At 42.2% G+C, this 27,927-nt stretch overlaps 1 protein-coding gene across 6 annotated transcripts in view; it reads right to left on the minus strand.

The window, feature by feature from the left end:
- Window positions 1-27,927, minus strand: part of GNAS (GNAS complex locus) — a 172,064-nt gene that overhangs the window by 89,806 nt on the left and 54,331 nt on the right. For 2 of the 6 annotated variants that reach the window (XM_081917106.1, XM_081917107.1), the window contains exon 2: window positions 9,104-9,176. In XM_081917106.1, coding sequence (XP_081773232.1) covers window positions 9,104-9,176 — 73 coding nt within the window. Of the gene's footprint in view, window positions 1-9,103; window positions 9,177-11,985; window positions 12,188-12,613; window positions 12,706-13,176; window positions 14,832-27,927 lie in introns of those variants that run through there. The other 4 variants (XM_081917108.1, XM_081917109.1, XM_081917111.1 and 1 more) reach the window with 4 other exon arrangements.

Consider the following 27,927-nt stretch of genomic DNA (forward strand, 5'->3'; position numbering starts at 1 on the left):
AATCGTGACCCGCGCGTGTGCAGACGCGGTGCTACGGGTTGCGAATGTGCCTCCCGCATGGATCATGTTTGCAACCCAAGGTTCCAATGTAGGAATATAACCTGAAAGCTTAACCTTTCAGTTATTCCTCAAAAAGCATGCATTCTTAGCACACTTGCTTAATACGCTCTTCCCCATGAAGTGAGACCAACATAATCTCTGGTACTGAACACTTCCTCCATCATCACAGACAATAATGCCTTAACTAGGAAATTTTGCTTTAAATTTTTTTAAAAAATAATAATTCACGATTTCCGTTATACTGGATACCACTACACAACATGGTAATCATCCAGTTTAGATGTTACCTTCTATGTTAACAGTTACCTCATTCACTGTAGCTGGAAACTGACAATGGTCTGGTCCAGACCCTCTTATCCTTGGTGATACTGTAGTCTCAAAATCAGAAACTTTCACTTCCATTTTCAATTAGCCATGGATTAATCATTATGTCCAAACCCTAAACTGTGGTTAGTATTAACTATAGTTTAGAAAAACAGTTAACTTCAAACTGATTTATGAAGTTGCCTTGTTTCCCTGAACCATAGTTCAGACTAACCACAGTTTGTCCAGGTTCAGACTTAACAAAGTGTATTAAGTCAAAAAATAGAAGCGAAAGCTTCCAGTCTGCTCCTTGTGACCATGCCAGAGGAGAGGTAATCAGATGAACCTGAGGTGCATGGGGGCAAAAACCACAGGCCTCACCAATACTTTCCCAAGCTGGCGCCCACAAGGCTCCCATACACCACCTATTCCAATAAAGGACTGAGGGATGTAAAGACGGGGGGCACGGAGGAAAGTGAGATGAAGGGAGAAGTAGAGGAGGTGAGGAGGACAGCAGAGAAACAGGGACAAGACACCGCACCAGTTTGTGAAGCTGACTTGTTTTCACTAAATATAGTTAAGATTAACTATGGTTTAAGGTTTGGTCAACATGGTAAGCATGGTTAATCTAAAACAGAAGTGGAAGCTTTCAATCTCCTGAAAGGGAATGAGAAATGTGCAAGCTGAAGAGGAGAGTCATATTCTCTAAACGATGGTTTAGAATACAGCCATTATTTTTGCACTGGATCTCTTCCATACTGTACTTATTTCCCTATTTCTACCCTAGTCACTTTGAGTTCTTCCATTACGCATGAACCAATTCCCTACATATTTGCCATATGCAGCATGGCACAATTCATGTCTGTATCATACTGCTTGAAAGAAAAGTAATCAGTAACAACTTCCTATCTGAGTGGAAATTTGTCGTTAATCATTTTTTTAAGCAAGCAAATGTAAAAACTATTCAAAATTTATTTTGATAAAATTAAATTATTTGGGCTTTAAAATATTTAGACCATACAACTATTTTTAAAAAGTACATAAATGTTTCAGGTTGTATACCATCTCTCATTTAGACTATGTTTAGAAAAAGAAACGAAATGGAATTTTGTAAAAGTAGATACACACTTTTCCCCCCTGGCTTAACTATTCAGGGGCTACCATAATTGAACAATGTAAAACAGGAACTGACAGCTTTGTATACTTGGAGATCACAACAGTGTAATGTGAAAATCAAAATCAGCATAAAAACACCAGCAGTCAGATTTTGATTTTTTTTAACATGAAGCCCCTGGAAAAGGACACAATAATAGACAGGTCTTACAGCTTGAAAGGTGAGCCGTGATGGGGCCAGTTGGACTTCCTTTGGCGGAGTATCTATTTCCTCAGGGCCACCACAGAAACAGCCCTGGCTTACTTGTCACATTTCAGACATAAGGAGCATTATCACAATGGATTGCCAATGGCCAAGACTAATCTTACAATTTATAAAGCAGGAAGCAGTAGAACTTTTTGTTTTATCATCCCTTCAGAAAATTTGACTACCATGGGCCAAATAAAATTGGGCCACATTTCACTTCAGTGAAAACGGAGCTATAAAACCATGCCAATTAAGCCCCACAGCTCTCTTAACGGAAAAGCAAGTTATAGAATTTTTCAGAAGTGAAATGATTGACCATTGTAATAAGATAAAAGGTTACAGTCTGGACAAATGGAAGATGCTGTATTCATCCCAAGTCCTAAATGTGCCATTTTTACATACAGAAGTTTGGCAAAACCATTAATCTCTGCAGGTCGTGATACATATCTGAGCTCCAAGCTTTCAACTATCCTGACAGATGAGCATGTATCTAAAGCCAGCAAGAACAGCCTTTTTGGCATTCTATCTTCACTGAGACTCCATCTGAACTCAGTATTCCAGATCAAACCTAGGAGTTTTTTGTCTCTTAAAAGGAAAAGCGATATACCTGAGAATTACTGGAGTTCATCAGAAGCTGTAGCAAAACAACAAAAGCAAATACTAGCTTGGCCTCTGGATGTACTTTCATCATAATTTAATAAGCAACAATTCAATATTTGTTGGACGAAAATGGATAGTTACGTTTTACCAGCTTCATTCTCCTATTAATGAATGAAGCATGCACTCTTAACAAACGCAACTAGGGTTGGGGAAATCTAGTGACTGAGAATGAGTCACTAGGATAATCTACAAATAAAGGAACAGGTTAGAGACATACATGCTTTTTAAACCACTCTGATTTTTCTATTTCAGTGTGCACTTTAACCTCTTGAAGCCTGACAAAATAACACTGCCCAAAGTGAATAGACTGCCCAAGTGTAGAACTAATCTGTTCTACAAAATGTCATTGAATCTTTTAATAACAATGGTGTTCTCAACAAACAACTGATAGCATTCTTGCTCATCCTTCCCTTATGGAATCTCAGTCCCTGAAGTTCTCAAATTCTCACCACATTATTCTACTGCTCTTCTCAAATAAATATTTTCCAATTCTTTAACATAAAACTATCTTACTTTAAATTTAAACACCTTGCTTCTTGCCCTAACGTCTTGTATTCTCTAGGAAAGGGGGTCACACATATCAAAGATACAACAGAATGAATGTGGCAAATGACAATTGGTCATTCACTCAGGCTTAAGATTAAGCAATTCAACAGAAGAGGGATTGAAAAGGTTTGCTATTGGAACTCTAACAAACGAGGGGAAATGTGTGATTTTAAAGGGTGGGGGTGGAATCCCTGTAAATATATGGAGTTGAATTCAACTAATTATACTTGGAGGAGACTGAAATCAATGGGCATGGGTAATTTAAGTCCACTGATTTCAGTGGATCTATCCCAGATATAACATACCTGGATTCAACCCATAATGCTGTTCTACTTCTTTCCAACATTAGGCAATAACCATGCCGAAAAGAGAGGACCTATAATCTATCTACCAATTTGAGGTCCTCCTTCTTGAACTGTGGCCCTCAAAACTACCATTCAGTGTTGGCATGGGCCTGAACCACCCTGAACATATGTCTCCTGTTTAACTTTTGTGAATGGCTGGCAATAGCAGCATACATTCATTTACCTAGTCACTCTTCAAATGTTACCTCAAATGCATGGATTACAGACACATTTCCCTCTCCATAATATACTTGCATCCTAATCTCGCCAAATGAGAAAAACCCCCACTTAACTCACACATCTTCACTTTAGCAACTGACATGCACCTTTCCTCTTTTCCCATGGTTACAACTTCCTGTCCCTTGTCTACCGTAACTTAAATATCCACAAACTTTTCCTTCCCCACTGCCAAGGGCAGTTATATAACAAGTGATATATATATATATGTTATATAATGTGATGTTAGATATCCAAGGATGGTAAATGAAGATATACTTGCATGGAGTTATTTACTTCTAAGCTATTTCTGCAAATTTTCCCTGGAAATGGCATCTTGTCTGTCAGTTTCTTAAACCCAACTGAATTTCACGATCATAGATGAAATTTCTTGCTGTCAAAGGGTAACGTCTCAAAACCACTCACCAACCATTCATTGCTTCTTCTGTTTTCCCAAGCATAGCTTGAAAAAGACATCCTGGGAATTTCATTGGCTGTAAAAGTATCACGCGGGGCAAGAAAAGAGAAGGAGGCAGGTATGCAGATTGCAGAGACTGGTAGGGCCATGTGAGAACTGGGAGGTGAACGCTTTTTGAGAGGTTAGGGTACAGTCTAATTTTACAGGTAGTTACAAGTTTTGGAAAAATGTAATGGTCAGCCCACTGATCAGGCAAGATGCTAAACTTAGCAAGTGCCTCTGCATACATCATGCCAGCACAAGTTGTAATTGGGTGTGAAATGCCTAGGTCTCTTTTGAAAAACAGCTGCAAAAATATTCAAATCTAATCCTGAAGTCTATGCATTTTGTTCAATTACTTTAAGAGCAACACTGACTGAAATGGGTAGGTTTTGAGTACTGCAAATGAATCACACTGAAGCAAGGAAAAATTGCCAGACTTTCTCCAGACTACCCATGTCAAACAGCAACCAACAAATGGCATTTAAGAATGCATCAGTTCTTCCTCCACAGCCCAATCAAAGCTATTGTCATGGACAACTTGAAACATGACAGAATCTAGACAGAGTCTCTAAAAGGCAAACCATACCCTTCCTTGTATCAATAGCCCAAACTTTGGTTCACTAACCCTAACTAAGATCATAACATCTTTAGATATACCCCTTCTATGCAGATTACTTTGGGGGCTGAACTGCAAATAACATTTCTATAAATAGCAAAATTCAAGACAAGGGTCAAATGAATTGTTATGGACTGACAAACAAACAACAAAAACAAAAACCAGCAACACATTTGGGTAGTAAATACAGGTATAGAAAAGGCACTAATTCCACAGCCTTTTATGTATAATGCAGGGGATCCTACCCTTTGGAATTGTCATGAGATCATTTGAATGTGAACAGTCTTTAAGGACTACTTATTAGGGCTGGGTGATATATCAATATATTGTCCAAAACCGGTTTGAAGTTCACACCATGATAACTGTTTCATAATATTTGACCTCACAAAATATTGTTAATCACAAGGTGTGTGAGGGCTAGGCAATATCTGGTTTTCAACATCATGATATATCACTAGCTAAACATTGCAATGTTATTACCAGCAAAACAAAATACTCATCACCATACTTTGGACTGTCCTGAATACCACCATTTGGTAGTGAAGTCCCAAACCAAAACTCTTGTTTGGATGCATTTTGGCTTGCCTGCTGATGAAAGTGACCATGAGGTGATTGATATTATCATCATTTATCAGTTTTAGACCCTTAAGTAGTAGCAGTTGCCGGGACATTGTCCTGTTTGCCTTTGAACATTTCCTTCCATATTTCAGATATCGTGATATATCTAGACATCATGATGTTTAGCTGGTGATATATCACAATACTGAAAACCAGATATTGCCCAGGCTTACCACTTATATGAACCTAGGATAAAGCACAGTGGAATAATAATTTGTGAAGCTTGGATACTTAAGCAACAGCTACATTCTAGTAAAAAATAAGACACTAATTTAGGCTTTCAAGCACCCTGGCATAGGAACAGACACCCTGGCAGTTTATTTCATTATTGTTGTTATATTTCTATTCAGATTTCTCACTAAGGCTTTTTTTGGGAACCAAGGATGCCATTCTGAACACAGATTGCTTAAATCCCACTTTCGTAAAGCCGCCTAAATGTACACTGAGTAAACTGATCAAGAGCCATAGATTCCCCAATGACAAGGGGAAGGAATCTGGATCCTAAACTAAGAGACCACAGTAATTTCCATTGTCTTCATGATCCATCATCAAACATGGCATCCTCTTAACAATGTTGTTCCACGTACCGGATCTGAACAAGAACATTGTGAGGCATATTCTCAAGATTTCGCTCCCCAGTTTTATTATCCCATTCCTTTCAAGTTGCACCAAAAGCCCAAACCGTTCACTAACATACGCTAACTCTCATTTCTACTATGAGGAAACCAATTCTGAAGAGTTTCTTTCCCCAACATTTTAAGGGTCCAAAAGTCAAGTAATATGACATACGACTTCCTACCACCATTCCAACAACCTCTCACTCTATCATGTACACATACATCCAGGTACCCCATCACATATGGTTAAGTACAGAAACGGTAGTACATTTTTGGTGGGCTAACTGCAATTAGCACTAATTGGCTAAATTTTGGAGCAGCTTGTTAGGGTCCAAGAACCAGCTGTAACTGAAACACTACAAATAATACATAGAACTAACACTAAATCTATACTACATTAAAATCCTATTATCCAAGTGATAATAGGTAAGTATTGAGGCCTGCGTAACTTTTCTGAACATGCGAGAGCGCCTCTTACTCGTCCATACTGACATACTTCTAAATGAGTTTCAGTTAAGCAATATTTTATTATTAATTTATTATTTATTTTCTTTTATTTCGATTTCTACCTATCCTTTTACAGCAAGCCTTCAAAAGATGCCATACAACAGAAATTCAATTCCCGCCAGCTGGCTTGTCCAACTTCCAAGAGACTGCGATCTACTCCCACTATAAAAAAATGGCGGTGATCTACCTTGACCAAAGTTGTTGAGCTTTTTTGGAGGGGGGTGCAAGCTACCACACACAGGCATTCCGCGATCTACCAGTTCATCACAATCTACCTGTTGGCCATCCCTGGTTTAGAGCAACATGAATGAAGAGGAAAAAGCCGCAGTGTGCCTCAGGTTCTCCTTTTTACTTAACCAAAGTTTGTTATGTGGGTCTGAACTGGCAAACTGCAGTTAACATTAAATTAAATCAGTTACTGAAGATGGCTTGTAAAAACTAAGCATGGTTAAGCTCAACCACAGTTCCAGGTCCAGATAACATGGTCAGCACTGGCAAATGGTTTTACATTTTGTCTGTTATGATATAGCAGTAGAAAATAACCAAAAGCTGATGCAAAAGTATGTGAACTACTTCTCCTGGATGAATGGGAGAAGAAGTGAGGAAAACCAAAGCTCACTCCTACTCATTCATGTTGTCCTAACCAATGTTTACCATGACATACACATGCTGTAGAGTGAGGGGTAGATGGGGTTCGTCAACCTGGGATGGTAGCTCATCTAGAAGGAAAACTCTGATCCTAAACCTCCACTGCCTTATGGGACATCTTTGGGGGAAGAAAAGGCTAAGGAGTAAAGCTTAAACAAATCTGAAATGGAGTCCCTAAGGCAGCTGGATGGTGCCTTGTACACCTCCTTCCAGCAGCTCCTGTTGCCAAAAGTATTGCTCTGCTTTCCTTTGGACCACATCAGCAAGGCCGAAAGGAGGGTCTTGTCGCCTGGGCATCCCAGGGCCCCCATACACACTGCCCAGACTTACGCCCCGGGGAGTTCACTTCAGCGACTTCACCCCCAGAGGCGCACTCCACTGTCTCTTGAGACAGATGGATGCCAATACATATGCTAGGACTTCAGGCTGCCTTTGCTGAATTCTCAAACAAAATTATTTCTGAAACAGAAATAAATGTTCAAAACTTCCTTATTATAAAACAAATCAGATTATTGAAGGCAACTAAGTATGAACCAAAAGCAGAAGAGCTACATATCAAAATCTTGTGACTGAAGAAGTCTTTCCACATTGGTGTGCAGGTAGTATAATTTTCTTCTGAACTAACAGGTGGATCCAGGTCCAATATTATTCACAAGGCTACCCCAATGAATCTGTTATAAATTACACTATAGTTACTACTGTTTTTCTACTAACCACTAACTGGTGGGATGTGAAGCTACAGCACTGAATACTTGTAGCACTAGTGAAAAAGATGAATTCCAGGATGGGGTTGATTAGAAAAGAGAATGAAAATAAGTCTGTCACTATTCTAAAGCCTTTATTAGCCTATAAATCTACAGTGATCTGGAATATTATGTTCCATTCTGATCACCCATTCTTCTAGAAGGAAATAGCAGTCAGAACAGATGCAAGGCAATAAAGAGCACCTACCTGGCAACAAAAAAGTGAGAGCATTTGGGGATTTTAACCTTAGAAAAGAAAAACACTGGGGGGGGGTAGGGAGAATATGATAAACAATTGTATTGACATTAATTTTTTATCTCCCACTTCCCTAACTTGGAGTGACCAAAACAAACTGGGCATTGATTCAGGGTAGATAGAAGTACTTCTTCACAAACACACAATATATTTATGGAATTGCTGCCACAATATAGATGAGAGGTTGCCAATTAGCTTAACTTGCTTTAAAAGGGAATTAGACAAATTCACAGGCAAATATCTCAATGACGATTAGCTAAAAAGAACCACCTTGTTCAGAAGCTGAGTACTGTGGGAGGGGGTAGAGAAAGCAAGGAACTAGCATGGCAGTCCAAAACTGTTTTTCAATTGTCTGCACCACTTCAGTTTCAAGACGATTTTGCTATGCAGTACCTTTTGTCCCAGATGGGAGCAGATATTTGGGTCCTGCCCAGATACTACCCCAAAAAGTGACTTGGGATATTATTGTGGAATACTGTAATGATAGTAGAATTCTGAAAAAAGATAGTAAGCCTTGAAATTCCAATTAAGAAATATGTACTTAAGACTGGGTCATACATCTTTCTCTGCAAACAATGGAATGCCAAACCAGGATATTAACTAAAGAATTCTTAAGTTGAATAGGTTTTGCTTGACAGGGAAGGATATAGTCAATGCTTGGCCCATCCAAAGTGACAATGAAACAGAAAGAGAACCAAAAGCTTCTTATTTTATCTCAAATCTGGAAACCAAAACAGCAATCATAAAAGTCTGTCAGTGGCCTTAAACATAAAACCAGTATGTAATCAATTTCCTGAAGCAACCCTTAATACTTCTTCATAAAGTGCATTCAGTTTACTTTGAAAGAAAACACTGAGCCTACTACAGAAGAAGTTAGATGTCAGCCATATTGTGAGAGAAACTGCAGCAAAACTTCGCCTTCATAAAGCCTGACAAATGAAACCTTGATGCAATCAGTTAAGAGCAGGCTCCCTCACATATTTGAAAAGTTCAATCACCATACTCCCAAACTAAACACTACCCTTTCCCCCTAAAAAGACAATAAATCCTCAAGGAGCCACATTCAATTACTCCAGAACTCACAAATATACTTATAATCAATCATGCACATAACTTCAAATAATGTGGTAGGAATATAGATGCACTTACTCTGCATTAAATCCATTCACATGCAAGATCCGCATTTGTTTGACAATTGTGCTTTTACCAGATTCACCAGCACCTAAAAACAAAAAAAAAAAAGGAAATCAATTTCAGAAGGAAGCAGAATAAATTCTGGGGCACATGAGTCGCTTCAAGAGGCAAAATCCATGAACCTAGGTTACTCACCGCAAGACTGAAAACTGAAAGGAAAAAAAGCAGTAATTGCCACTGGAAACTGTAGCTGCAGCTAAAAATAAATGTCCAGCTGAAGTCATGTGTCGGAGCTGAAGCATGAAATATTTCACTATCCATTTTTCCCCCCAGTTGTCTACATCAAATAAGCAGGATGGGGAAACTAAGGCAGAGGCAAGTTTAGTATTCTGAAGGGAAACGGGAGTTGTCTCAAACGACTACTTCAAAGGGGAGGGGGAGAGAACAGAGCAAAGCCAATTGTGTCTGTAAAACCCCAATGTCTTTAATCACACCATCAGCCAGTTCAACACACTGAAACAGAGAACATGGTGCCATTTGAAAAAGGAGAACCCCTGCCACCATTCTGCTACAGTGATGCCTAAGAGCCCCCTCCTGCTCCCCACCTCTCATCTGCATCCTGCAAGCAGCTTCCCATCACCTCCACATGCTCTACACCCCACGCACATACCCACCAAGCTGCACATCAAGTCTGCATTTCGAAAATACCATCTTGTTCACTCCCATGAGAAGACGTCCTTCATTCTGCACCCTACAACTAACCCTTCTCTTTTCTCCCACTCCACACACAAGAAAGCCCCTTTTCTCCCCATCCAGTCAGCATGTTGCACCCACTCAGTCTGCACAGTGAAGGGCTTGAACCATGAAATCTGACGGAGATATTCAGGCACTCCAGCCACTAGCTTTCAATATTTCTATATAAAAGCTGGCGTTTTCTCTTCCCCCTTTGCAGGAAATCAAGTCCTGCCATGGTGATGCAGACACACAGATGCTCTAGCATCTTTGGGTAGTTTATTTCCATATACAGCTCTCACAAGCCCCAGAAAAGAGAGAAATTTAGGAGACCTAAGCAAGGCAGGGATCATGAAGGCATCATTTGTGTTTCTTCAATGCCAGGCTTTCCCCAGTACTCAATGACAGCACAAGCCTCCATTTTGAGTCTCGTACACAAAACTAAATTTTAGCAGCTATATATCAAAGTATATTTTTCTGGGGAAGTCTATCCTGTCTCCCTTCTCTTTCATGTTTTCAAATTCCACAGCAACCTAACTCCTTCCTTCACTCCAACACACTATTAAAACTACTTAACCTCTGAACATTTTAATGCCAGACATGAAATCTTCACTCCCACCCCATTCTTTATAAATATTGGTGGAAAACAGGTTCAGAAAGATTTCACCAGGACAGATAAATAACTGCATATAGCACTCGCCAGTCACAGAGCTGTAATAGGTCAAAAATAAACAAAAATTTATCATACCAAGCATAAAGAGAGCTCATCAAAAGTGAGGGTGTTTTCCCCGACCTTCCACCATGAAGATGAGGGACAGCTAAAACTATCAACCCCGCAAGACTTAAGCAAATACCAATTTAAATTCCTACCCTATTCCTGAAATTCCCAGCAGCTATCTAGAACTACTGTATTTTCTCTCATACTGTGTTTTTCATTAAAAAAGAAACACTAAACAGTTATCACTGATATGTCAGTCAAATGCATACATTTGAGAAACCACACTAAGGACTTCTAAAAGTCCTATGAACAAGCTTTTAAGATGAAATGTGTTTTTTCCATTGCATTATTCTTAACATGTTCACCACATAACACATTATTACTAGTACTGTGTACTTGTGCTTTCATTTCTGGATTTTATAGTACTTACACTACTACACCACAGATTTCTTGTCATTCTCTGTATGACTTAAGGACTGCATGTAACTACAGTTTTTAAGCCACCACATCTGGGCAAATCAAATTTAAGACACATAAGGAACCCATGTTTTAATTATGAAGAGCCAAGCTATTTTCTAACTACTCAAAGCTTAAACAAATGCATATAAATGTCTATAAGCTTCTGTTCTGGATATTTAAGCTGCAAAACTGATTTCCACATCAGTTTTAAATACAAGTTACATGGGATTGAGCACAACTGATTTAAACAGATTTACTTCCAACTATGCATTCTTAAGATCGCACACATCGGGCAAACATTAAATCAGGTATTTTCCTCAAATATATGTGCCAGAAGGGACCTGGATAATCACTTCAATGCAGAAAATGTTGCTATAATTATTCAACTTGTATTTTAGACCTCTTCCTTTCTTGAAATCCATGACTTAAAGGCTCTCTTCACTCAACAGCTCACTGAGTCCCATGTTCACTATTCCAATCACCAACACTACCTAGAAATATGGATCATAGCAAACTAGGTTCTCCTCTAAAAAAATACAGGCCATTCAAAAGCAATACTCCAGTACCATTAGATACTACAATGTCACACAAACTGCGTGTCTGAAAACAGAATACTCATTTTATGTTAGCTTGAGGTCTTTGGGAAGTGTTATAAACCAAGGGTGTATCTGCTGGAAAAAACACACCAAACAAATAGGCCAGCATTTGGTATTAATCTATATGGAGCCAAAAATGCTCATTCCCCAGCCGTATTTCCCCAATGTTAATGATAACAATAAATGTGACAAAGGTAAGGACGCAAGTCCATCACAGTATTAAAAATAAACCTTTCCTTCCGCTTCCTTCAGAAGTCTCCTTTTCTGAGTCCACATTAAGCCCCCCCCTTTCCTTCCAAGTCCCCAGAGAAGCACCTTAGCCCACCGCCACCCCATTTATCCAGAATACACCCCACCTCCAACTCAACAGAATACTGCAAAGCCCCACTCACCTCCACACACTTCCTGTAAGGATTTGTGCATGTATAGTGTTCCCAAACGGGGAAAAGGGTGAGGCTGGATTCTTTTCATACTCCCTGTCCCCCATCTGCTACTATCATCCACTTCAGTCTCCCCACCAAGGGCCCACACACAGCGACTGCGACCACCTTAACTGAAGTGCCAAGCATCCTATGACCTGCAGCTCCCACCCCCCCAAAAAACCCTCTACCTGTACAGGCCCCGACATTACATTCTATGAAAGTGACATTCCACTTGAAACATCACTGACAGCCGCCTCAACCAGTAACAGTTTGAAAAGACCAGTGTCTTTTCAACAGTGGTTTGTGCCCTCTTCTCCATGCAGCAGTTACCTATGAAGTACAGGGTGGGGGGAGCAGAAACAGGAGGTGGTGAATCATGTTTGGGGGGCAAACCAGTCTAAAAAGGCCACAGCAGATGTATGTTACCTATCTGTCACCTTAGTAATAATAATAAGGTAAATCCTAGGAGTAGGGTGAGCTACCAGTTACAACTTATCCACTTTGGGGGGGGGGTCCCAAACAGTGGGGGGGGGAGGGAGGTTTAGAGGAAAAGGGCCAACCAGCGTTGTCATCCACCCCAAGGGGTTTCCTTGCTCACCAAGGAACACACCCGTGTCCATGAAACGTGTGAAAAGGACGTGTTGGGAGCAGAAAGGATCGGGACCCTTTCGTGTGCCTAGCTGGCTCCCCTGCCCCGAGCTGTCACCCCCCTGCCAAAAACACCCCTCCCCACTGAAAACACACACCCCACAAGCGTGGCTGCAGTACGAGCAGCCAGCGGCTGAGGGCCCGAGGCCTACTTTCTCCCAGGCCCCTTTTCCCTCGCCGCCAACCCCTGGAGACCCGCTTCCTTTTCCCTTCCTGCCAAGCCGGGGGAGCTTCCCCGAGAAGCCCGCGGGGAAGGCAGGCAGGCAAGCAAGCGAGCGGCCTGGCAGGCAGGGCCCCACCTCTCTCCCTCCTGCTGCCCAGTCACTGCTGGGCCCCGTTATTGCCACCCGTTACCCAGGGAGACCCGGGCCTCGAGAAAGACGTCCGCGCTGCCTTTCCGCTCTCTCCCGCGCCCCCGTGTATGCGCGCGCGGGGGGGTCGCGCTTGGCCTCCTCAACCCCCCCCCCGCCAAGGAGAGACGCCCTCCTCCCCGCTGCCCCCGGCCGCCCTTACCCAGCAAGAGGAGCCGGTGCGTGGCCCTATAGACCTGCTTGTCCTTCTGCAGCTGCTTCTCGATTTTCTTGTTGGCCTCCCGCTGCGCCTTCTCCTCGTTGCGCTGGTCCTCAGTCTTGCTGTTCCCTAAGCAGCCCATCTTGGGGGGGGGGCGGAATGGAAAGGGGGGGAAGGGAAGGGGTGGGGGTGGGGAGGAAAGGCCGGGGGTTGGGGGGCGCAAAGGAGGGGGCACCCGCAGCCGAGAGACAGAGAGAGAGAGAGAGGAAAAGGGAGTGGGGCAGGAAGCAACCGGGTCTGGCTGGAGAGAAGGCGGCTGTGTGTATCTCGGGGGGGGGGAGCCTCTCTCCTTCCCCCCCTTTTTTATTCTTTTACTCGCAGCTGCCGCTGTCTAAAGACATGGAGGGAGCGGAGTGCGGAGCCTACTACGGGGTTGGTTGGGGGGGGAAGGGGAGGGGAGGGGTTGGGGGGGGAAGAGAGCGATGACTTTGCTACTGCTCAAGCCGGGCCTCCAACCTCTTTTCTCCCCCACACCTCGACCAGATCCTCTCGCAATGCAGATCCGGAGAAAAAGGAAAAAGAGGGGGGTTAGGAATAGAAGAAGACGGGGGTGTAGGGAACGGAGGGAGATTGGCAGTCACGAAAAAAGAAAAAGAAAAGGGGGGGGACCACACTGGCGCGCGCGGGGGGGGGGAGAGAAATTCTCCGCAGGATCACGGGTTAAAAAAGCTGCCTCCTTCTTCCTCCTTCTCCCCCCCCCTTTTCCAACCCCTGCAGCAGTAAAATAATAACAATAATTGGGTCTTTAAAAAAATATTTCCAGCTTCCACGCCACCTCCAATGGTGGGGGAGGGCGAAATGAGAATATTAAGAGACGTCTCTGTTTCTATATATATATTATATATATAATCCTCCAGGTCCAAGGCGGCGGCGGCAGAGCAGCTTCCAAGCAGAGAAACCTCCCCAAATCCTGGGCACGGAGAAAATCTAGAATTGTCTCTCTTCCTCGCTCCTCTTTTTTCTTCTTCTTCTTCTTTCCCCTCCCGTCCCTTCCCTCCCTCTCCCTTTGCTTCTTTTTCTTCTTCTTTTTTCTTCTTCTTTCGCCTTCCTCGCTCGCTCTTCTTCCTGCCTTCTCCTTTTGCAACGCGCGCGCGCGCGCGCCGCCTCCCTCTCCAAAAAAGGGCGCAGCGCCCGAAGGGGGTCAAAGCCAAGCCTTCGGCTGCTGGCTGGCCAAACGAGTCCCCGCTTTCCTTTCCTGGGTTGGGTTGCGGGGAGAGAGAGAGAGAGAGAGAGAGAGGGAAATAGTATCTCTCTCCCCTCCTTTCCCCCTCGATATTCCGCGGCGGCCGCTCTTGTCGCTTCTTCCTCCGCCTTAATGGTGGTTGCCGAGATCCGAGGCCCTCTTCGTTTTTTCCCTCCCTCTCTCGCTTTCGCTGCTCTCTTTCTCTCTCCCTCCCCGCTCTTCACGTTCGGTTTCCAGACTGCCGAATCCCCTTTGGCTTCCCCTTGCAAACGTGGGGAGCAAAGGGAAGAAGGGAGGAGAAACGAGAGAGGAGGGGGGGAGAAGCAAGTGGGATCTCCTCCCCAGTAAACGAAAATAACTCTCCCGATGATGAGCTTTTATTTACTTCCTTCCCTCCTCCTCCTCTCTTTTTATTGCCTCCCCCATTTTATCTCCCCTCCTCTCTCCCCTTGCATTTATTATTATTATTATTATTATTATTATTATTATTATTATTATTATTAGGATTGCGACTGTTGTTGTTATTTTACTGTTGCATTCGACAGAGGAAGGGAAAGGCGAGAGAGGCAGAGACGGGGTGGGGCAAGGCGAACTCACACGGAACCATGGGAACTCAACCATTCACATGATCCCCAAACGTCAGGAGTTAACTGACTTGGAGGCGCCCTCTTCAAACACCCACCGGGAGAGAGGGACGCGCAGATCCGCGGCAGCGGCTGCCCGCGTTGCAATGCCGACTCCTTCCTTTCTTGACACGCCCAGGGCTTGCGCGCTGTGTGAGTGCGCGCGTGTGTTTTAAATTTAGCTTCCCGCGGGGCGGGGGGAGTTCCTTCTGGCTCCTTTTTTTTTTTTGCGGAGGGAACCTCAGTTTCCTTTTTGTTCACCAACGCCCCCTCTCTCTGCGGAATTAGGATCCTGTGCACAACGCGGACTTTGTACAAAATAGGATTAAACAACGCCCCCCCCCCCAAAAAAAAAGGCTTCGGGGGTAGGCGAAAGCACCGGGTGAAATGGCAGATCTTTAACTTTTGAAAATGCGTAACCAAAAATGCCTTCAAATAATTTAAAATGCGGCGCGGGGGGGGGTCGTGTTGATCAAATGCTGCGAGCCCTTGAGCCACGATGGGGTTCCTGGGCAATTAAAGCAAATTAATAGCTGTAATTAAAAGGGAGAGGAAGTCCTTGCTGGTCATGCATAGGGATCATGGGTCAGATTGGTTGAAGAGAAGCGGGGCGGTGAAGTAGCGGCAGTAGCACCTGTAGGCAGCATGAGGAAGAAGAAACGAGGGGCCAAGGGAGGGAGAAATGAGGCAAGACACGTGTCAGGCACTGGGCGCAGTTTTGGGGAAGGAAAAATGCTTCTGCCACATGCGCGAGATTTCTGCCCCTGGATTTTCCGTGCTGATTAAGCTGGCATTGCATTTTGACGTGCCACATGGAAGATGCAGGGCAGAGTGTTTAACTCCTGCTATTCTCATCCTATTTTTAACCTCTGGTCGTTAGCTGCTTTGAGCTAATATTTATAATTTGCAACGCTTTATGTTATTGTTTTATAGCAACGTTTTGCATTGTTTTTGACTGCTGCTGGTGTGACATTTTCTTCCTATCAGTTGTAATTTCAACAAAAAATTAATAGGCTGTGGTGCTGCCTCAGAAAGGCTAACAGGGACAAGCCGTCTACAAATGCTGAAATGAATACTGTATGTCTGCAGTACTGTCCAGGTTATCTACTGGCCTGTGAATTCCTTTGATAAGCAAGAAAACTCATTCCACTGCCACGGTTGTGATCTAATGTTCAATGGAAGGTTAGCAGGGCAGCCTAAACTGACTAGTTGCAAGGCAAGGTGTCAGTGAAGGCTTGATTTAATGCCAGGGACTTATACAGTATGTTTAATGCAACCAGCTCCTTTTTTGGGGGTCAGAACTCTGTACTGAATGCAACTGTCTAACAATATGAGCCTATTTTTCAAACTAAGGCTACAGTCCTTTACAGGTGAGTAACTTTTCTAACTGCATTTTAATTCCCAGCTTTCGCTTGAAACCTATTTTTGAGTTATTGCAAAAGTGTGTTTTGCATCTTTCCTATCCAGTTCCCATATAATAAGTAGATGGAGGTAGCATATATGATCTTCAAGCGTGATGGCTAAGAGTGTGAGTCATAAACAGAGTTCCCAACTTCCCAGTCTCTCCTCAGCTGTGAAATCATTAGGTGGTATTCAGTAGGCACCCGATTTGTCAAATAGAGCTTCTGATCTGCAATGTGAAAATAGTAATACTGGCATACATTGGAGGGTTTTATTTATATTTATTTTAAAGGTTCTCTTCTATCCTTCAACCTCATACAAGCCCTCAAGCTGACAAAACAACCCTAAAACATAAGGAGGGCACCTAAAACCGGACCCATAACCACAACAGAGAGCGGCAACTTTCTGTTACCTGGATCATCTCGTAAAAAATGCCTCAGGGAAAGAGACTTTTGAACAACAAATATGTTGTTTTTAAGGCAAGGGTTGCTGATGCAGTGCCAGTATGTCCACCAGTAACTTCTATGGTACCTGTGAAAGGCCTCTAAATATCCCCTCAAAACTCCACAACGTGTGAAAAATGGTGTGCTCTTCCTGATCGGTTCCAGATGACACTGGTTTGGCCTACGCAGCCCCACAACAGCCATTTTGTGGCTGTTCCCAGCCGGCTACACAATGCTAAATAATCATGTATCACTCATTCACACACATAAACACATACACTGCTCTTCATTATATATATGCTCTCCCTTCACACACATATAGTTTGTAGTAAGCAGGAAAAACGGGGGGAAGAGTCTTCTTTTGGCTTGGAGAACCAGCGAAATTAAAACCCTCCTTTGCAGGGTAACAATATCATCATGACCTGCTTTTCCCTGGATAATGCAAACACCAGAAATCTTACGTGTGCGAAGGAAGAGGATTAGTTTTGTTCAAGTTTTATATTGCCCTTTGTCTCCTTTCGAAAACGAAAACAACCCAAGTCCTTGTGGATAAGATTCTGGCCAGTCTTGCAGATATGGAGGGAATGGAGAGTTGCCAGCTCATACCACTTTAGAAAGGAAGGAAAAGTTGCCCGCCACCTTGGGGCTATTTTTAATTCTTGGCCAGCAGACCTTTCCAGAGGTCTTTTTGTTTTTTTTAAAAAAAGGACATTAAAAAAGACATTTAACTACTTTTTTTAGAAGTTAAATTAGTATTTTCTGACCCTTAATACAGTTGCAGCACTAGGTGGTCCAAGTCTGATTGGATTAAAAATAATTTGTATTTAGGGGAGAGGGATATTACTAGTTCTTTTTTTAAAAAAAGGAAAGAAACAGAACAGAAACCAAGATCAACCTAGGTTGACCATGCCTGACATTTTTACTATATGCGGTAGGGCAACTAAACGTTGAAATATTTCAGTTAATTGAGGTCAGAAGGTAGAGCGTTTCTTTGATTGGCCTAAGTCACCTGGTCTCAGCCATGTGCCTCAGGCATCAGGTTTTGAACCCGCAAACAAACAGAATACCATTTATAGCACATATGCTGCAGCAGTTTTTCTCCACTGGCCCTCACCAGTGAGCCAGGGGTCACTTTCACTGCCACATATTCCAAGTGTCTCCTCACTTACCTAACCTGCTTCCTAACTCTACAATTCCATGATTCTGTGCTCAGATGACTCTCAATGTGAACACTGGTGATCGGTAGGGGTATTGATGTCCTACCCATAATTTCCCTGCTTAAGCTCTGCAGCAGCTGACACAAAACCTCAAAATTGCTGACCTCCACCCCTATCCCCATGATCCTTAATGACTATCGCAGGACAAAGGGTAAATCCGGTGTACGTACAGTTTACACACTAATCTTGCCATTAATTATACGTCGCAAAAGTGAAGCCGAAGCCAGCCTGTTATGGCCCTCACTCAGTGAGGTACAAATAAGGCATAAATGCAAAGCAAAGAACTTGGAAAGTTTACAGGAATATAGTTATGCCCTTTTAAACAAAATAATAATAAAATACAGAAATGGAAAGTAGGGGCGGGGAGCTGTAGTCTTTGAAATGTTCTTAGTTACTAGCCCTAAGAAGTCTGGCTTCACTTTTTTAAATGAGCTGTATTTTCTCACTGGCCAAACTGTGGATGTTCTAGATGGTTCGTGAACATTCTCAGGAAATAAGAGAGTCTGCACAGGGTATGTAGGGACAAGCCCGCCCCCCCTCGCTTTATGGAATTTATCACACCTACTGAGGTTAAGGTGATGCTTATTCAGAATGGTCTTTCCACCATGCCCATGCATCTGTTCCACCACTGCCATAGCACCACCTCTGAGGAACAGAAGTCAGAAGGCAAAGTGGTAGTTTCCTGAGCTGTAACTTGCTTTTTTTTTTTTAAATTTCCTGCCAACGTTGCCACAGCGATGGCAGCAACACCCTCACCAGAGGCATACATCTCTCACGTTTGTCAATTACAATATTTAGACACTTCCCGTTACCTGGGCACCGAAGGCTGTGTACGATAATATATATAAAAAAATACAAATGCAATTTAAAATGCGGTAAAATAAACAGACGGTGAATAAAAAAATATCCTTGAAATTCTGGATCAGCTCACCCATCAGCAGCCAGAAAAAGCCATGGTAAATAAATAAATAAGTTTTCCACATGTGCTGGAATTGTACCACTGTTGGTTGGCTTGTGTCTTATTTCTCAGGAGAGACCATTCCAGAGAGTGGGTGCCACTGCAGAGAAGGCCCTCTTACAGTAACCTGCATCCTTATCAATACCATCAGTGTAACCCCTGTTTTCATATCACTCAGTCATTTATTCAAAATATTTCTGTCTTGCCTTTGCTGAATCCCTGTTCTGCCCCAACTCCGCAATGTGTTTGTCATATTGCCCCCTAGTTTCCGCATTGAGAACTGTTTTTAAATTTCTTCTTGTAGATGCTGAGCATCATGCATAGACTTACTATTCCTATATACCGTAGTACAGTATATTTAATCCTCTTTAGACTATTTTGCAGAAGGAAGAAAAGCCACCCATTTGGGCCATCTTCTCTGGAGTTGCCATCATGAGTGCCTGGCCTTGCATTGTATTTTTACCTCACCCATGCCCATCTCTTTTATCTTAGTCAAGATTCAACAATCCATAAATCCTTCTTCTGTCGCTAAGCATTTGATTCCCTGCATTTGCTGTTCGACTTTAGTAAATTTATTACAGATGAATTTTCATGAAAAGGTGGATTGTGTGAGAATTTAGTTGACTGGATGGGCAACTTAAAAGAAGGCGGGACATAGCTCTTTGGGACAGCATCTGCCTTCTGTCCAGAAGGTCAGATTCAACCCCATGCATCTCCGGACAAGATTGGGACAGACCTCTGCCTGACACCCTAGAACGCTGTTGCCAGCCAGTGTAGAAAATGGACCATTGGATTGACTTGGTAGAGAGCAACTTTCAGCTGGTGGCCAGATCTAAGGTGGGTCATAACAGCAGCACTACCACCAAACAGTAAAAATAAATAAATTAAAATGATTCACCAACATGCAAATTGGGGCTAATGATGGGTCCAAGGTATGAACATTTTGAAGACTTGTGGCCTAACATGTGTTGAGGTCTGAACAACTTATGGCACCACAGCCAAGACACAATCAACACACTTATGTCTAGATCCAAAAAAACCCAGCTTCTTCCCATTTCTTCTCAACAGTACCAGAAAAATTGTGGATTCATATATGGGCAGAAACATAAAAAAGAATAATCTATTATGGTATCAGCAAATGCCACCTGATAAGTTGCCATATGTCCTCTTTTTCTAGGACACGTCCTCTCATGGTTATGTAAAATGGGAGTCGTCATAGTGATCCATAGTTTAAAGTAGTAGTCTGCAAATGCGTCCTCTTTTTTGCTCTTCAAAATATGGCAGCCCTACACAGACTGTTAGGTGACATTATTGGAACACACCAATGGAGTAGTTTTGTCATCCAGCTTTACGATGGGGCAATCTCAAAAGCTCACTAAGATTTAAATTCAGACAAGTAGCTTGAACACAATTTCCTCTAATGTAGACAAAGCTTAGACAGTATTATGTGCTTTGTAGAAAAGGAAACTTGGCAAAACAGATATCATAATATATACTGACAACTGAGTCATTGTTAGGAAAGTGATTGCCTTTGCATGTGATGGCATTGAATTCCGTGCCAGATTTGAATTAACCTTGTGTTGAAATTGTCGGGACAAGCTGTGCACCTGCCGCAGGTGCAGAATAAAAATTCTGAGTATTCCCGTAATATTCTATGCTCGTTCCCCGAGGTTGCACAGCAGCCGGGCAGATGTATTAAAAACACTAACCTCTGTTACTACACTCCTCATTGGCTTTCTGCAGAACCAGCGTCTGTACTGTTACATGGAAGGAAAATACATTTTCAGGAGAGTTTCTCAAAGCTACATGATCACACATATTTAAACTAGCAGACCCCCCCACCCCCAATTCCTCTTCAAAATGGCAGGGTCACTGATAAATATTTGTTAACATGCAAAGCTTGCAATCCTAAATACACAAGGGAGAAAGCCCCTATTGGTCATGGTGGGATTTACTTTAAAGTAAACATGTCTAGACCTGCACTGTAAATCATGTTAATTAATAGTCAAGACATGTTAACAGTTGCACAGGGAGCAAATATTTGGTAAGGGGAGCTAGATTTAGCAAGGTGTATATGGTTGCTTCTGGTTACTTTAATAGTTTTAACTGCGTGGGTAACACCTCTGTATCTGTGTATGCCATGATGATGATGATAAATTCAGAAGGTCCAGATAGTATAGAATGCACTGGTTAGACTTAGCTGACAACATGCGAGACCTCTAAAACATCTGCACTGGCTGCTCATATTCAACTGATCCATGTTTTGGGTTCTCTTATTGACATGCAAAGCTCTGAACAACTTGGGTCCAGGATAGCCTAAGGACTGCCTTATATCCCAGCTTGGTCAGTGAGTTCCTCTGGAAGAGCACTCTTAGCTATCTCCCATATTACAGACTGGCCTCAACTAGACATTGGCCGTTAGTGTGGCCAGTCCCATGCTACCATTAAAGTTTCATAAGGCACCCTCATTGTTAACATGTCTTGAACACTCGTGGGGTTTTTTTTATGCCTACTTGGTTTGATTCTTTAAAAATGACTATCCAGTTATTTGAACAATCATTTTGTCTTGTTTTCAGGCTGTTTTGCTTTATTGTATTCATATTTACTGCTGTACAGCGCCTCAATGTTTTATGATACAAGATGGCAGTATAGAAACACTGTTACAAATAAATGAATAAATAAAACTTAGTACAGGGCCTGGAATGAGTTCCCACTAGAGCTGCATGATGCTACACTCTATTACTTTCCCTCATCAAAAACCACCTTTTCAGCAATACCTTTGTCATATTTCAGGGATGAGGCACCTGAGTGCCTCCAGATGTTGCTAGACTCCAACTCCATCAGCCTCAGCCAGCAGAGCCAGTTGCCAGGAATGTTGGGAGTCGTAGTTCTTTAGGAAAGCAGCAGGTTCTTTTAGTGTGTATGTTTGTGTGTACAGACCCATTTATTTCTGTTCCAGACTGGCTGCCAATCATTTCAATTGTGCAATCACATATTCTATAGTGAAATATTTCGGGGTGGTTGTTGTTTGAGTTTTTAGTCGCCAATCGGAGGAGTTCTTTTGGTTGTTTTCTAATACGAGCATCAACATCTCTTGGCCCCTCTCTGATCCCCACCCCCTCCAAAAAAATACATAAGGAAGTGGCTCCTCGTTGCGTCTTTTAGAAGCCAGGCCTTCCTATAGCCCAATAGTTAAGAGAGGCTAAACCCTGGCTCAGATCCCTGTCTGGACTATCTCATGTTTTTTATAACTTCTCCTGGCCTCTAACAGAGACAAATAATAAACGACTGCACTGCGATTGTTCCTAATGAAACTTTGCCACCATCGTGCTTTTAGCCTCCTATATAATAGCAGTTCCATACGCCTTTTTAACCTTATTGGCTCAAAGTCCGCTAATAAAGCTCAAAATTTTAACTTGTTTATTTAAAAAAACAAAAACCAACACACTAACAGTAGAACTCGGATCTGCAAATTGATGAGCATTAGCTGGAGGAAAACAGTGCAGCTATTTTTACATCTGAAATGCCTTTTGTCAAAATAAAATAGGCAGGGGGAGTTACACTGATGTATCCCAGATGAGGATCTGGCACTAGGTCTAGTGCTGGAGTTAGCAAAATTGATGCTAAAATGTTATTTTAGGAACAGTACTCCTTCATCTCTTTTAGGACAGTGTATGTATTTGCCAGAATCTGACAGAATACATTCTAGATGGTAGTATATGGAGAATGCTGGCATTCACACGTGAATGCTAACAATCCAAGTTTAATTTCGCAAATGTTCAAAAGCTCATAGATACACACCAGTGAAGCTTGACAGTCACTTAAGTGACATTCACATTCAGTTTCAACAGACCGTAAACATCAAATATAGAACGGGGTTATCAAGACAGCCGCAGCGGAGGGAAAATGCCATACAAATGCATGCAAATTGTACCTTTTAAAATAAGAGTATAACAAAATCCACGAATATATCAGAAATAGTGAAAAATGTCAAAGATTTTGACTTTGAACTCATCTTCCCTTTAAATAATTGTGGCCCAGTTTTCATGCCAACAGCAAAGAGCTTGGCTATATTTTCTGTAATCTTAGGGTTGGAGTCTGTCGTTAAAATTGAAACGTAGAATTCATCTGACTTCCCAAGTGTAGAGGAAGTGCAGGGGAGATAAATCATGATCTTATATCCTTATAAAAATTACAGCATGGGCGAACATGGGCTAAGGTTTCAACTGAGTTGCTTTCACAAGGACAAACTCTCAAGTAGTAAACTGACCTTCTATAACAGCTGATGGGAAAGCATTGAACCTTGTTATTTAAAATACTACCCTGTATCTAGGAATATTTAATGTTGATAATACATGGAGGGTCGATAGTCACTACTAGGTTGCGGATTGAGTCACACTGGTGACAAAACCCCATTTGTCAGAGTCAATACATGTCGCAAGTTAAGATCTAAAAGTCTCTCTGAATGCAGCCAGTCGCTTTTCCTAAGCCAAATAGCAGACTGTACGGTAGTAAATAGTCAATGGAGTTGACTTGGTTATTAACAAAGAGCAATCCTAATTATCAAGCAAAGCCAGGGATGATGTTGTTTAGTCGTTTAGTCGTGTCCGACTCTTCGTGACCCCATGGACCAGAGCCAGGAATAGATAGCCCAAATCTACTAAGGATAGATATAGGCGAAGCCAATCACCATTTGCCTGGGACCACACTATTGGTTCCAAAGAATGAATGTCCAGTTTGGAAGACTACACTGGTGACAAAACGTATTTCTCAAAAAAGTGGTTTGCTCTGTGAACCCAGACTCATGGTTTGTCTCCTCCAAATAAATCATGTCCACTAAGCCAATAACAAACCTCAGGTTAAAGCTTGTGGTTTGTTTAAAGGTATAGGGACCCCTGACCACTAGGTCCAGTCGTGGCCGACTCTGGGGTGGTAGCGCTCATCTCGCTTTATTGGCCGAGGGAGCCGGCATATGGCTTCGGGTCATGTGGCTAGCATGAGTAAGCCGCTTCTGGCAAAACCAGAGCAGTGCACGGAAACGCTGTTTACCTTCCCGCTGGAGCAGTACCTATTTATCTACTTGCACTTTGACGTGCTTTCGAACTGCTAGGTTGGCAGGAGCAGGGACCGAGCAACGGGAGCTCACCCCGTCGCGGGGATTCGAACCTCTGACCTTCTGATCGGCAAGTCCTAGGCTCTGTGGTTGCAAGACAAACTCCAAGTCTTGGCTCAGATGTAACACTAAGCTAAATCATGACTTAGCTCTGAGAAATGCAGGAGGAGGAGGACAGGGGAAAGAGCAGAGCAGCCACAGTTTTCCGAATGTGACCAGCACACTTGGTTTTTCATACTAACCTGTAGTTTGCCTTAGGTTTGTGTGCAAACCAAGCCATTATCTGTCTTAGGTAAAATAGTTCTAGCCGAAAGCAGGCTGCACACACATCTAACTGCTTGCAAGTATTTCTCCCCGTGAAACAAGTGGTTAGCTCTGGGCTGGGGGAGGGGGAAGTTAGCCGAGTAGATTTAGAAGGGGATATTAAGCTTTAAGAAGTTTACAAAACATATTAGTAATCTGCCACAGAAGTACTTTACCTAGTACAACCTTACACAGAAGAAGAAAAATAAAAGTGGTATATGGGACAGACCCAGTCCGTATCAATGATATTTACTGAAATGAGTAGGGAAATTTAATGAATAATGACCCAAACTCATGTACTTCACAATATGGTCAATAAATAAGTCACTGGGATAAGGAGCAAACCTTTGCTTGCATACAGACCAAATCAAACTCCTGGGTTTGCTGATGGGCTGCTGATTTGGGGGGAAAGACCTTTCGCACAAACATGGTTCTAGAGAAGTGACCACAGCCTCAGGAAAGCCATCCATCATTACAGAATTCAAAATGGATTGGAAAAAGTACAGCTGCCCATTGTCTCTAAAAACACACACACACACAAGTTTTTGTCCCCCTTCCCCTCTGGCCTAACAGGTTTTGCAGGTTTCATCCGCTTTCATTGTAAAAAAAAAGACATGTTGTAAATAATTCTTTTGTATATATTCCCTCACTTCCAAATTCCCAACCATTCATTTCCCCTGTTCTGAAACAAGCTGACCAAGTTTGCTCTTGCACACTTCCTGGGATTTATTTATTTTTGTTAAAAAAAGATGTTGTGCACACTGGTGAAGAACTACCTGTGTGCTTGCCCAGTTTGAAAAACACAGCAATGGAGAGTGCCTATGTAATAACCAAGGGTTTGGGACATGCACACACCAAACAGATGCACCCTATCAAGGACCTCTCGCAAACGTGGAGAGAAAATGGTTTAGGAATCAAAGGCAGAAGACTTAAGCTGCTCATCCCTTGCACCAATGTGCACACAGAAAGAACAGACCTGAGCTACCTATTGTGCGAGAGATAATCCCACCACTCTTGATCCATCCTGTTCATTACTCTATTTTACTATACACTGAGAACAAAAGTCGCTTTTCCCAATAACGGACAAACACACACCCACATCAAAAAAGCAAGGAACTAGAAATGGGTGGCAGAGGTGCTGTGATTTCTACCAACTTGAAAATCCCACGGTTTGTTATTTATTTACTTTAAGGAGCAGGCTGAAAATAGCCAGTGAAAATATATAAATTCCACAAAGACTTTATGAAAAAGCACAAAGCATGTTGTATGTGATTCACTTGGCAAGCAGCGCGCAAACACACACACACACACAACGTTCCAGTCCGCTAACTAGTTAGATCTAACATCCTTTTAAATTTGCCCTTCAATATCAATATTATTTTTGTTTAATCTGTTGCCTATTCCAGTCCAAAGCTTATTATGAACTTTCAACCAACCCAATCCTGATGCATTAACATAAAAGCACATTCGGCCACTGCTGAGCTGGCTGGACAGGTCTGGACTTTCTAATCCCTTCATAACTTACTTCTCCTGACAATGCTTACCTTGTGCTTTAGCTGGACCATCTGTTTCCATCGCTTCAGTCCACACAGATGCTTGTCTCCCAACTATGCCCTTCAACTCTCTGCATGTCGGAACTGATTCGCAAATAGGATTTCTGTGCAACTGACAAAAATTCAGACCACAGAGATCCACAAATGTTAGCATGAGTACTAATGCCAGCCAACTAGCGCAGACCCTCCAATTCACCCTATTTTCCAGGGACAGTCCCGGATTTACAGAAGCCATCCCGGTTTCTGATTTGATCCCAAAATGTCCCTCTTTTCCTTAGGACGCCCTTATGTTGAAGAGTATGGAGTTATGTGACCCCCAAGCCTAGAAGACAAGTAACTATACAACCTATGGAAGGCATCTGAATGGAAGTTTTTAAATGTTTAATTATGTTTTCATATATGCTGGAAGCCGACCAGAATGACTGGGGCAAGCCAATCAGATGGGCGAGGTATAAATGTTTTTGTTGTTATGGAATAAGATGTCCCCATATTCATCAGATAAATGTTGGAGCTATCTGTCTGCTAGTGTTCCTCCTTTCTCTAGTCCAGTAACATGTCTTGAGCGGTCACAACAAATGGGAATAGTGCATTTGTTACTTTCTCCAATCGTCTGAGGTGGGTTGGAGAACTCTTGAGTCAGGGTTTAACATACAAAGACTTTACTGGTACAGCTTTTAAGCAATGCTCATGAAAGGCCTATGTGAAACGATCCTGGGCTTGCAAAGATGAGGGGAAATTACATGGGCTTTGGATACCCACGCATTTTCTCAGGGATGATTATTAGACTGTTCAAATACTGAGGAGATCCCAAGGATTGGCCAAAACCAAATCAAGCCATTTGTATCTGCTAATTAGGGATGTATTTCCTATAAAACTGAAAGCATAAGAAATAGAATGAAAATTGCATTTGTGTGATAATATTATACTTCCTGGTTACCTAGAGAATCTGGAAAAAAATAAGAGAGACATAGGTAAGATGATACCACGAATGTAATACGTAAGGAGAAGAGCCTGTGAAGCAAAATGGAGATTTCACGAGAGAGCAAAATTTACAGCAAGGTCCAGAGGCCTGCAATTTGCTATATCCAAACTTAAATTGATAGCAATATATATATATATATATATATATATATATATATATATATATATATATATATATATAAAATACACACACACTCTGGTTACTTTTTTATACACCTTATAATAAACTACACTGTAATGTAATTGCCAAACAATGATCTTTTGTTTTTATGCAAAGGGTTTTGTTTGTCTGTTTTTGTTTGCACGGGCCCATTTTAAGTGTTTGACAGTTGTCGCTCCAGCACATGTCAGAGATGGGGTTCTCTTGAGAAAGAAATCACAGGCAGTGTACCATTTGTGGGTGGGGGCTGGCTCCCCCTGCGTGGAAGATAAACAACTCTTAAATCCTCACAAAGTAATTTGAAGGAAAAGTAATGCTGTCAAATATTTGCATATGCCTTGCCTCTGTTTCTAGCCCTGCTTTGTTATCGCAAAGTTTTCCAGATATAACTCTCTCTTGAATAGCACTTGCTGTATTCAAGATTCTCTTATCCAGCGTTTTGCCACACCTCTTACAAGCCAGCCTTCTCTGTAATCAATAGGTACAAGAGAAACAGGCACTTATATAATGCGCGAAGGGGTAGGAAAAACAACTTTGCAAAAACTGTTCTCTCCGGAGACTTTTTTCTTGCGTTGCAGCCATCTTCAGCTTCTCCGAGAAATTTTAAGATTATTTGGATTTCTCTTCCTGTTGTCTTCTCTGATTATGATTTCTTTTGAGTTAATTAAGCACCAACAAAAAAAAAGCACTTAAAAAAAGAAAGAATAAAGAATGTTCCTGCTTCTACAGAGAACACAAAACAAGCCAGCTCCAAGAGCT

Source organism: Podarcis melisellensis (assembly GCF_964234715.1).
Source record: "Podarcis melisellensis genome assembly, chromosome: 6".
Taxonomy (NCBI): Eukaryota; Metazoa; Chordata; class Lepidosauria; order Squamata; family Lacertidae; genus Podarcis; species Podarcis melisellensis.